General features: G+C 44.5%; 1 protein-coding gene across 3 annotated transcripts in view; it reads left to right on the top strand.

Annotated features, from left to right (window-relative positions):
* The window catches only part of RPS6KC1 (ribosomal protein S6 kinase C1), a 96,360-nt gene that overhangs the window by 39,909 nt on the left and 44,137 nt on the right, over window positions 1-12,314 (top strand). For all 3 annotated transcript variants that reach the window (XM_083604975.1, XM_083604976.1, XM_083604977.1), the window contains one exon: window positions 10,084-10,205. In XM_083604975.1, coding sequence (XP_083461101.1) covers window positions 10,084-10,205 — 122 coding nt within the window. The remainder of the gene's footprint in view (window positions 1-10,083; window positions 10,206-12,314) is intronic.

Raw genomic sequence — 12,314 nt, 5'->3', positions numbered from 1 at the left:
CAGACTTTTAAAAACAATTCCTAAAACAGCAATTTAACATGAATTTTACTATCTAACGAGACCATTGATCCATAAAATGAAAGCAATAATCAATGTACTGTAGTAAAAAATACATAAAACAGTATTGTAGGTGATAAAAATTTAAATTAATGTTTTATTCCTACCTGCACTGATGATAGTCATTGTTTGGATGGGGGGGCTTTTATCCATTTCTGCACTCACTCACTCACTCACTCAATCCATCAGTAGCTGAACTGGGACCCACACAGTCACAAAAACAAATTAACTGAAAAAGTCGCAAAACAAAAAACGCAAAATAAATAGCAAAAACAAAAGCACCAAATATAAGCTCCAAATATTACCTCAGAACACTGCAGTTGGAAATGGAAGGCTTGAATGGGGCGACGCAAATTAGCAGCACAACAGGAAACATAGGGGGACTCAAAATGGAGCACGTTTGATTTCCAAGAAAAAAGTTTGAAAACTGGAACACCTACTTCTGGTTTTGCAGCATTCGGGTTCCAAGCTGTTTGTGAACTGAGCTGTTCGAAAACCGAGGTACCCCTGTATTGTCTGCTTGGACTGGAAGCAGCTTCCCAGGGTAGCGGAAAGAGGTTTCTCTCATTGCCTGCTATCTGATCCTTTTAACAGGAGCTCACCGGGTTTGAATCCGGGGTCATCTGCATTCAAAGCATGATAGAATTCATAATGCTATGTTGTCAAGGATGGGTAATGGCCATATATGGTCAAGGGACCAGGGGCCGGTACCTTTTTCAGAGTTGAGGGCCACATTCCATTATGAACAACCTCCTGGGGGCCACAAGTGTGCAGGGCCAGAGGAAAAGGTAGGCAAAGCAGCAAACCCATAAATCTTACCTGTGAGTGGCAGGCTAGTTTCTACAGTATCACACACCCTTCCAGCCAAGCAAGCAAGGGGCATTCAAGGGCACATTCCTGCAAGGCAAAAATGCTCAAGGAGAGAGGAGTGTGTGGCCGAGGAGGTGTGGCCTGGAGAGAGTCCTGAGGACCAGATAGAGCAGTCTGGAGGGCTGCATTACACCCTCATGTGTGAGGCCCTGCAGCCTTGATACAGTCCAGTCCTATGCCAAATGCCCCCATGCACCTAGGAGAGGAGGGGCTTCTTTAAAGAGTCTCTCTAAACCAGAGGCTCTCAGACTTATTTGGCCTACTGCCCTCTTTTCAGAAAAAAGAAATTCTGTAAGCGAACAAGCAGGAAGATACAGTGACAAATTTGCGTTCTTTTATGTATCTCTATTTCTACCTACCGTATTTTTCGCTCTATAAGACGCACCCAACCATAAGATGCACATAGATTTTAGAGGAGGAAAACAAGAAAAAAAATATTCTGAATCAAATGTTGTTGAAGAGGCTTTGAGTGGCTATCCCTGAAGCCAGAACACCACACACATTTCCCCTACTTTTTTTGGGGGGGGGGAGTGCGTCTTATAGAGCAGAAAATACGGTACATCCTACGACATGGTAAACAAAGATGTTGCGAAGAAGACACCTTAAAGCTTGAAGTGATAAAATTATTTATTAAAACCAACCATAGTAACATTCACATTGCACACAGAAAAGTAAGACAATGAAGGATAATATTAACGTAAAAATTATGAATAACGTTGAAAATAGTCCTAATGAGAAGGACGAACCTTCTGTCTTTTTGCTTCTGTTGCCCCCTTATTTTTATTCAACGCCCCACAATTGCATCCGAGGCTACTACTGCCCCCCTGGATCATTCCAGCGTGCCCCCCCGAGGGTGGCACCTCTCATTTCGGGAAACACTGCTTTAAACCCATCAGTGTAAACCTCCCCGTTTCTTGATAACCAGAGCAAAGCTTCTTCATCACTCAGCACTCAACAGTGGAAGCAAGCATTGCTATTTCCTCCTTGGATCCATCATCTGAACTGGCCTTTCTGGTTACATACAAAGCTTTGGTTCACCTCCATGTCTACATCAACTGGCATAAGGTTGAACCTGACACCCCTTTGTGTGCAACAGAGATGCTCCCAGCCACGACTCTCCCCTTGGTGTTATCGTTTACGTGCTCTCCAACCAAGAGAAATTGAAACGCAAGGAGATGTGCCTATATCTCTGTGGCTTCACCCTTTCATCCTGGCTTAGCTCTACCAAGAAATGTTGGCCATGGTGCCAAGTTGCTGAAGAGAGCCGGATCTTCTGAGGCACAGAACTGTCAAGGAAATTACCCTTGCTTATCAGTGGATTTGGAACCCTTTGGTGGTGCGGCATTGTTGCTGTTGTTTTTCGCCGTCCCTCGTCGCTCTTCTGTCACATGGTTTCCACTTACAAGTCTCTCCAAGAAAACTGATCTGCCTGTCGCTTCAGGGCGAAAGCGGTCGCCTGCCAGTCTCCGTTTGGAAGCTGGAAAACTAGTAGCGCCTGATGGCTGCCCAAGGCTCAGGTACAAGGAGTGAAACCTCTTGGCCCAAATTCTGTTCCTTGGGGATGGTCCAAGGAGAGAGAGAGAGAGAAAACGATAGTGTCCAGTGAAATAACAAGAGAGCAGGACCAGACGGAAGGATTTTATTTTTTGCTTTGGCTTGGAAATGATCCAGCTGTGTGTTTATATACTGTATTTGAAATCCGACTTAACCCTAAAGCACAGGCTGGGTAATGACCTTCAAAACAAAGACAAAACAAAAGCACGATAGATAAGAAGAAACCCCTTCGTGTCATGGTGGCGGTCCTAGTGTTTTGACTAGGGAGATACTTGGCAGGGGTAACGTGGGGCCCCAGATGTTGAGAGCCAGTGTGGTGTAGTGCTTAAGAGTGGTAGACTCGTAATCTGGTGGACCGGGTTCGCTTCCCCGCTCCTCCACATGCAGCTGCTGGGTGACCTTGGGCTAGTCACACTTTTTTGAAGTCTCTCAGCCCCACTCACCTCACAGAGTGTTTGTTGTGGGGGAGGAAGGGAAAGGAGAATGTTAGCCGCTTTGAGACTCCTTTGGGTAGTGATAAAGCGGGATATCAAATCCAAACTCTTCTTGCTAAACTACAGTGGTACCTTGGGTTAAAAACTTAATTCATTCTGGAGGTCTGTTTTTAACCTGAAACTGTTCTTAACCTGAGACACCACTTTAGTTAATGGCGCTTCCCGCTGCCGCTGTGCCGCCGCGCGATTTCTGTTCTCATCCTGAAGAAAAGTTCTTAACCCGAGGTACTATTTCTGGGTTAGTGGAGTCTGTAACCTGAAGCATCTGTAACCCGAGGTACCACTGTACATCTGTCACACATGTATCTATTAGGAACCCTCGTGTGTGAAGCTGCCACTCGTGCCCCTTTCTCCTATTGCCCCTAGCTAGCATGGCCAATAGTCAAGGCCGATGGGAGCTGTAATCCAACAACATCTGGAGGGCCGAAGGCTCCTCACCCCTAATGTAACTGCATGGCTGAGGCCCAGAGTTCACAACCCTGCGAGATGGGTTGCTTCAGGGATGTGCAGCATGGTTGTCTCCAGATGTTGCTACAACCTCACTTACCAGGCTGGCTGGGGCTGATGGAGACCATCGTCCTCTTGACTACCACTGGCATACACGACAACAGCCAGAACAGGGATAAGGAACCCATGGCCCTCCAGATGTTGCCAGGCTCAATTCCCATCAGCCCCAGCTACCATGGCCAGTGGGCAGGAATGGTGGGAGTTGTAATCCACTAACACCTGGTGGGGCATAGGTTCCCCATCCCTGCCGTGGAACTGCGCTGGCTCTGCTTGGACTTTGCAGCTCCAGTTGTAGAGAAAGTCACGCTCGGGCCTCCTGCTGCTGCCCCTCCTGTCTTTGATCAGCTTGCAGAGCAGTCTGAGGTCGGTACACCCCTCCAGGCCCATTGATTGCCCTCTGATTTAGTGAGCAGCCTCCTTCTTAATTGACCCTTTGCGGTAGTCCTCGAATGACCCGTGTGCCACATAACTACGTTGCCCGCCCTGTCTTCAATGTTGATTTAAAAATCAACAAGCGAGAAATCTGATTCCTTTATAAGCAAAAGCAGTGGCTTTCCTATTTGTTTATTTCCCCCCTTTAGGGAATTCTTCCCAAGTTGACACGGTACTGTTTTATTATTTGGTGAGGTGCCTTGAGCATTTTAGAGGATTGCAGGGAATGGAAACCATTTTAAATAAATAAATATTGGCCGCGGAATCTCTGCTTGCCACAGAGCATCCTGGGAATGTTCTGGGCCCCTGTTGCCATTTCTCACAGAGCACTGCATATTGGGTAGTGTTCCCTAGTAGCACCTCCACTGCCCTTCTCCTCGCATCTGGTTGCTCTTTATTTATTCCTATTTTGCTTTATGTACTGCGTTGATCTTCCACCTTTTCCCTGCAAGGAGATGAAGGTGGCACACATAATTCCCCAGTCCTCATTAATCCCCACAACAACAGTCTGAGGTAGGTTAGGCTGAGAGGCAGTGTCTGGTCCAAGGCCGCCCATTGAGCTTAATAGCTGAGTGGGGATTTGAACCCTGGTCTCCCAGTCCCTAGACTGACACTAAATACCACACCGGCTCACAATTTCCTACATGGAAGAGACTTGTCTATGGAAGTTTGGCAATGTGTGAAGAGGCCCTAGTACAAAGGCAGCAAAGTACACCCAGTGCTATGGGTAGCTAATCTGAGGCCCATCAGCCCCAGTCAGCATGGTCAGTGGCCAGGAATTATGGGAGTTGTAGTCCAAAAGTGTCAAGAGCCACATGTTCCCTGTTTTACCCTTTTTTGCAATTCAATTTGCAAAAAAATGGAAAAAGAAGATACTTCAGTATCTTCCAGGAAGCGTGTAATACAAATATTTTTCCTGCAGCCCCTGTATCTAAAGTTATGTTTGCTGTTCAAGCTGCTGTAGCTGGTTTCCCAGGATCAGGCGTCTGCTAGGTTCCTCTTTGTTGCCTAACAAGTTCCTTTTGTGCTACTCTGATTCTTGGCCATCTCTGCCTTTGCTAGATTGAAAGCTCTTCCAGAACAGAATGCAAAGGGAACTGGAAAATATCGCGCCTTCCTTCCCCACTGTTCAGAGGTTGTGTGTGAACAACCTCAGAACGTGGCTATGAAAACAGCCTCCTCCTGTTTCTGTAGTCTTTATGCTGGAACATGGAGCGCTTCTGGCACCATTTTGTTTTCTTGTCGGCAGTAAGAAGCTGTTGCTTCTCCCTCTGTCTTTTGTCTTGATCCAAAGCCCAGATTTGAAATTTCAACCAGCACAATAAAGCACCCATTGTCACAGAACCAGCTAAGAAGGGGAAACAAAATTATCTTACGTCACCTTTAACCGGATCCTTTAAATGCCAGCCTAAAGAAAGAGGCAGTAGTGATTATGGGAAGTGCTCCATCTTTGATTTTGAGAGATAGTCAAAGGAAAGTTTCCTTCTCCATAGAAGGCCAAAACCTTATTTACATCCCGAACCAGCAGCGAGGGGACTCCTGCCCTGTGGCATGATTCTCATGCTGCTGTGATTTGAAGACCAAGCTGCGGGAGGCAATGGAAGACAGGAGTGCCTGGCGTGCTCTGGTCCATGGGGTCACAAAGAGTCGGACACGACTAAACAACAACAATTGGGAAAAACCCACCTCAATGGGTCTTCCTTAAAGGGCCTTTGGACAGTAGTTCAGAGCCATTTGAAGCATCTGATGAGGCTATGCCCAGCCTCAGCTTGCTTCCCCCCTTTCTCCACCCCTCTCCCCTTTCCCTTGTGTCTTTTTAGATTGGAAACCTGAGGGCAGCTGTTCTTGTAAACCGCTCAGGAAGCTCTGTATGTGTGTGTGTGTGTGTGTGTGTGTGTGTGTGTGTGTGTGTGTACTAAAGAGCGGGGTAAAATACATTGAATAACTAGATAAATGAACGTTAGGAGTGGGATTTCAAAATTACAGTGGAGCATTTTCTAGTTTTCTAAATGGAGCTGCCTTCTGCTCTGCTGCAATGCTTGGTGGTGGAAAGGAGGACACCTTCTAAGCAGGTTTTGGGGGCACAAGTGGTACGGGGTGGCGGAGGAGGGAGAGGAAAGGGAAGTCCCACTGGGCAAAATGAACCCTGCTTGCACAACCTTAGACATTGCCTGATACCCTGTCATAGGATCCAACCACGTTGTTTTGCTACCATTTTAAGGTGAGGAGAGGTAAAACTACAGTTGTGTTTACTATTCTGCAGTTGAAATACTCTTTCTGTTAGAAACAAGGAGATGTGCAGAATGGCGCCTGGCGCCAGTGGGAAGATTTCTCTGAACTATAGTTTATATCACATCTCCAAAACTTTTTCTGTAAATCTTTTAGTCTAGCAACCTACATGCACTGGAGTCCTCAAGATGGTTCTTCATCCAGGAATCCTCAAAATGTTTTGGACTGCAATTCCCATCAGCCATTGCCAGGGGTTAGGGGTGATAGGAATTCTACTTCAACAACATCTAGAGGACATCAGGTTGGAGGAAGGCAATTCTAGAGCTTCTAATCTTTTATTATTATTATTATTATTAATGTGACTGGCGTTTATTGATGATCAAATGCTACTTCCCTCAAATGGCCTCTCCTGAACAAATGACTTCCACACCGAGAGCGCCTCATCCCGCTGCTTGCAGTTGTCGTGCCCTGAAGCCTCTACTGTGAAATTAACAGAGTTCTTTATTGATAAAAACAACAACACAAATTGATTATCTCATTTGCTTTTGAAGCCTACCAAGGAATGTAGTTGACATGTACCATAAATGAATGAATGCAACTCTCATCTTGTTTTCAGATAGTGTGCTTTTATAGGGTAGTTTTTCAAATTATTATCTTATTTCTGTAAGTAAGGCTTGAGATGCAATATTAACTTTCTATAGTTGGTTAGTGCTGCAGTTTTGACCCACCATAGGTCATGCTATAATTCAGTTACAGCCAATGTTTTAATGAATTATTAAGCTTAAACACTGGACAGATCAAATACTCTGCCCATCATACTTGAGGTACAGTGGTACCTCGGGTTACATACGCTTCAGGTTACATATGCTTCAGGTTACAGACTCCGCTAACCCAGAAATAGTGCTTCAGGTTAAGAACTTTGCTTCAGGATGAGAACAGAAATCGTGCTCTGGCGGCACGGCGGCAGCAGGAGGCCCCATTAGCTAAAGTGGTGCTTCAGGTTAAGAACAGTTTCAGGTAAAGTACGGACCTCTGGAACGAATTAAGTACTTAACCCGAGGTACCACTGTATTGGCTGTACAAAAAAACCAGTGTCGAAACTAGTGGCGTTGCAGGAAACACTGTTCCTGCATAAGGTGAGGCAGCCCTTGGATATTTGGGGCAGAAGGAGGGGTGGAGAATGAGACAGGTTTTTCTGCTTATCCGCATTGCATACAGAAGACCCCAGGTTCGATTGGAGAAGGAGGTCTGTAGCTCGGTGGTAGAACATCTCCTTTGCATTCAGAGGTTTCCAGGTTCAATCCTCGCTATTTCCAAGGTAGGGCAGGGTTGAGGTATCTGCACCACATAGAGCCAACTTTCCCCATTTGGCCTGCAAGGCTAGTTTGGGCAAGCAACACCCATGTACCCTGTACCTGAACTCATACATGGGTGAGGCTTGGCCCTGCCAATCAACCCCCTTCCGGAGCTTCCAGGGTGCGGCAACCAGGGGCTGGCATTGAAACAGCTGCTGAAACATAGCAAAAAGCCTTTTAGCATCACCTTGCTGCCTGCCAAGCGCTTTGAATAATAATAATATAATAATAATTTATTATTTATACCCCACCCATCTGGCTGAGTTTCCCCAGCCACTCTGGGCGGCTCCCAATCAAGTGTTAAAAACAGTACAGCATTAAATATTAAAAACTTCCCTAAACAGGGCTGCCTTCAGATGTCTTTTAAAAATAAGATAGCTGCTTATTTCCTTGACATCCGACGGGAGAGCGTTCCACAGGGCGAGCGCCACTACCGAGAAGGCCCTCTGCCTGGTTCCCTGTAACCTCACTTCTCGCAATGAGGGAACCGTCAGAAGGCCCTCAGTGCTGGATCTTAGTGTCCGGGCTGAATAATGGGGGTTGAAGTCCCAACATGCTTTGAAACCCCACCCACCTGTCAGATTTAACCCTTGCAGCAGATCCTGATAAAGATCTGGCCCTTGGAGGCAAAATGGTCCCCAAGTAGATAGGACTTTGGGTTGCCCCTTACTGAAACCCTGGAGAGGTGCTGCCAGTCATTGTTGAGAATACTAGGCTTGATGGACCAAGGGTCTGACTGCCAATACAAGGCAGTGACCTCTGTTTCTGTGGCCAAGAAGAATTCAGTTTGACCTGACCAGCTCAGATGCTGATCCAAATAAAAGAAAGATCAACCCTTTAAGCGCAACAAGATTGTTTGCGACGAGGGGAAGCAAATGGCTAGAAGCCTGTATATGTTGCGTAGTAAGCTGTGTTGAGTCCCTCCCTCCTTTTTTTAATATTCTGTTTGCAGTAACGGTGAACAGAGCATCTAAAATAACCACTTTCACATTGCAACAAACACATCATCATTTGCTTAAAAAGAGTTATAATTACAGTTGACGAAGCATGGCCACCATAAAAATGCATTAGTTTAGCTTGACACATTAATTACCTGTTTTTGCAGATGTTTTTATATATTGTTGTGCGAACAGTTTACAAAATAATTACAGGAAAGTCATATGGAAAACAAGCTAAGGGGGTGGTTTCTCGCCCAAATATTTTCATTCATGTGAATTTGCGTGAGGCACAGCTGCTGTATAGCAAATGGGGAGGGAGGGAGAGAGAAAGAGAGAGAGAGAGAGAAGAGGAATCTCGAAGGGTTTTTTTTTTATTTGAAGGTTTCTGTCATCAGCATTAACACACTTTTTATATCTTTCTTCAGAAGAGGCTAGTTTTTTCAAACATTTAAAATGACATTGCTCATTTTCTTTTCTTTTTTCGAATCTGACTGATTTAGGTGAAAAGCTTTGATCTTTATCAAATGAAACACAAATATCTGCTGGTATCTTGGAAAACAACTAAATAGAAAATGAATCTTTTGTTTGAAGTGGGGTGACCTTGCATGATCTTGCCATCAAGAAAAATTAAAAGCTTTAACGCAGTTAACACTTGTATTCCTATATACATATGAACCCACAAAGCACTGAAAAAAAGAAAGCATCTTAAGGTGAACTTAGGAGAAATGCCTATTGAATACCTCAAGATATGTGCTAGAAATATGAATTTTTACAATTTGATAATAATTAGCAATTTCTTTGTCTTGTGTTTGATGTTTATGTGATGAATAGAATTGGAGGCATGTGCAGCATGTTAATTTTTAGCTGTTACACACTCAAAATGTATTGTTTGTAAGCAGCAGTCTCTTTCATTTAAACAAGGAAAATGGAATCCTCAACTTTATCCTTAACACCTTAAAAATTCTAAGCTAGAAAATGTTAGCATTGAATGAGATGTTAAATTCTGTATGTGTCAGTGTATGTGAGTGTGTGTAATAGATGTTAATGTCCAGAATTTGGTGACAACAATAACAATTTTGTTAATTCTATACCGCCCATCTGGCTGGGTTGCCCCAGCCGCTCTGGGTGGCTTACAACACATCTAAAATGCCAAACATTAAAAAAAACTTCTTGATAGAGGTGAATCATGCAAATGCAACCAATCCCAGATGAATTTTATGAATATCTGTGATGCTGAAGCCAAATTGAGCAGTGGTAGTTGGAGGTTATGTAAATACTACTAGGTAGAATTACTTAGTAGTTGGAAGCTTCGAGCAACTCACAACTATAATTTGGAACACAAATGGAAAACCACTGGGTTGATGACAGCACTGAACATGTGGTATTCCGCTCGCACAACTGGACTTCCTCTTCTCTTCCTGTGCGCCTGTAAAATCTTCCCCAGAAGGTCCTCCAATCCTCTGAAGCAGATTTTGAGGCGTTGTGTATGTTCTGTAGGGGAGAAGAGAGAACCACTGTACGAGTGGAAGTTTACTTTGCTAGTGAAAAAACAGCCTTGGATACAACCCACTGATTTGAGCTGAATCTACAGGAAGACAAAATCTCAGAGGTGGCAGATTTTTAACACCCTTGTCTTATATCACGCAGGGGAGTCAAGTCCAACACGCCGTGAAGCAGTGAAGAGGAAGACTTCGGAATATCTGATGAGAGCAGAAAAAATTTCAAGCCTCTATTGTAAACCCTCATCAGAAGACGGTTCGGTTTCTGGAGTAGGTTCTTTTCTTTTTACAAAATGCAAAATAATGTACAGTTGTGCCTCGGAAGTCAAACAGAATCCGTTCCGGAAGTCCGTTCGACTTCCAAAACGTTCGGAAACCAAGGCGCGGCTTCCGATTGGTTGCAAGAAGCTCCTGTAGCCAATCGGAAGCCGCGGAAGCCCTGTTGGACATTCGGGTTCCAAAGAACGTTCACAAATGGGAACACTCACTTCCGGGTTTGCAGCGTTCGGGAGCCAAAACGTTTGACTTGCAAAGGCGTTCAGCTTCCAAGGTACGACTGTAATCTCTCTTGGAGTGTTTGTATGTGTTCCATGCATAGTTGTTTGCTTCTCCTTATGAATTACAGAAGCAGGATTCTGCCAGATAAGCAAATATGTACAGCTTTGGACCAAAGCATTGCAGAAGTGGAGAGGGAAGGCTGCCCATAATTAAGGCGCTATCCTTGCCATTAGAGAGAGGGAAGCAGCTATCTCAGGTGGCAGATTTGGGGGCAGGGAATGCCAGGGAAACATAGCTGTGTCTGCCATGTGGCTTTGCACTGTGCCACGTGCTGTCCTCAGGTGCAGGGAAGGATGGTGTTTGGCCATCAACACTGGAGTCAGAGTCTACTGCCAGTTTTTGTGCATGGTATTTTGGGGTGTTGGTGGGCACCTTCTTGCCTTTTGCTTCAGGCAGACCATAGCTTCCCTGTCCTGTTTGGCTCATCAGCAGTTATTTAGCTTATTCATGGATTTTCAGTTTAAGAAAGAAGAATGCTGGATTAAAGATCGCAATTCACAAATGAAAAAAATAAAAATAAAAATAAATTTAAAAAGGCCACTACTAAGTATCGAGCGCCACCTTCAAATATCTAAATGGCTGTCACATGGAAGATTGAGCAAGCTTCTTTTTCCTGCTCGGAAGGGTAGGATCCATAGCTAAGGATTAAAGTTGCAAGAAAGGATATTTCACTAAACATCAGGAAGAACTTTCTGACAGTAAGAGCTGTTTGACAGTGGAACGGACTCAGGAGGTTGTGGACTCTCCTTCCTTGGAAGTTTTAAAGCAGACGTTGGATGGCTGTCTGCCATGGATGCTTTAGTTGAGACTCCTGCATTGCAGGGGGTTGGACTAGATGACCCTTGGGGTCCCTTCCAACTTTACAATTCTATGACTGCATGATTCTTAAACGGGGGCACAAAAACGGCAGTACCACTCTCTGAGGAAAGGGCTTTTAAAAAGTCTTGTTTGGGCAGTGTAAGAACAAGGAAGTTTGTAGGTGGATTTCTTCAGGTGTTAACTTCCAAACTGTAGATGCAACAATAGAAAAAGCACAATCTCACATCCCAGCTTTTTTTTTTTATAAAGTTGGAGGTTACGGAGAAGCCTCTCCTTCTGATTTGGAGGGGAGGCGAGCAGACAGGATTGCACAGGAGAAGATGTTCTTTTAAAGTAATGATAAGGGACACCTTGGTGATATGATAGTCTTTGAACATTAAGGCGCTTCTGAAGCCATCTTCAGTGCGATCTTTACATGGGGATTTTTCCAGCGAGGAGTGATCGTTAAAACATTTGCAGGAACTGGGGTGGTAGCTCTTGGACTTGGAACTGAGAGAACGAGATACATCCTTTAACAAATCTTGACTTTGCCCTTCTTCGGCAACAGCCAAAAAATAAAATAAAAGATTCCCCGAGGACCTTTCTGTTCTTAGCTTAGATGTCTTTTGCTGCAGTCACACAAAACTGTGTGTGATTGTCGATGACTGCTCTCATGTAGCAAACGTTAAAAGTTCCAAACTTCCTGTCTGTCTACATTTGTATCACAGAAGGACAAAAAAGGGCAAATGAGTCTTTCATCTTACTTTGAACAACCCTAAGAATAGTTGAAGGCAGCTAGTTGCTGTGAATAGGCAAAGGGGTAAATTAATCTCTGCCTCGCTGAATGGTGATTGCCTTTTGTTGTTGTTTTCTGTTTGAGGGAGGGTTTTGGGGGCGAGAAAAAACAAAACAGGGAAAAGAAGCCTCTTCTACTCCAATAGAACTCCCCAGATGAGCTTTGGAGGACATTTTTCCCCCCACCTGAGGACTGCTTAATTTTTAGCGGTATATTTGTGCATTGAG

This window comes from Podarcis filfolensis (assembly GCF_964270895.1).
Source record: "Podarcis filfolensis genome assembly, chromosome: 3".
In the NCBI taxonomy this organism is placed as follows: domain Eukaryota; kingdom Metazoa; phylum Chordata; class Lepidosauria; order Squamata; family Lacertidae; genus Podarcis; species Podarcis filfolensis.
This window is presented reverse-complemented; position numbering and strand designations above follow the sequence as displayed.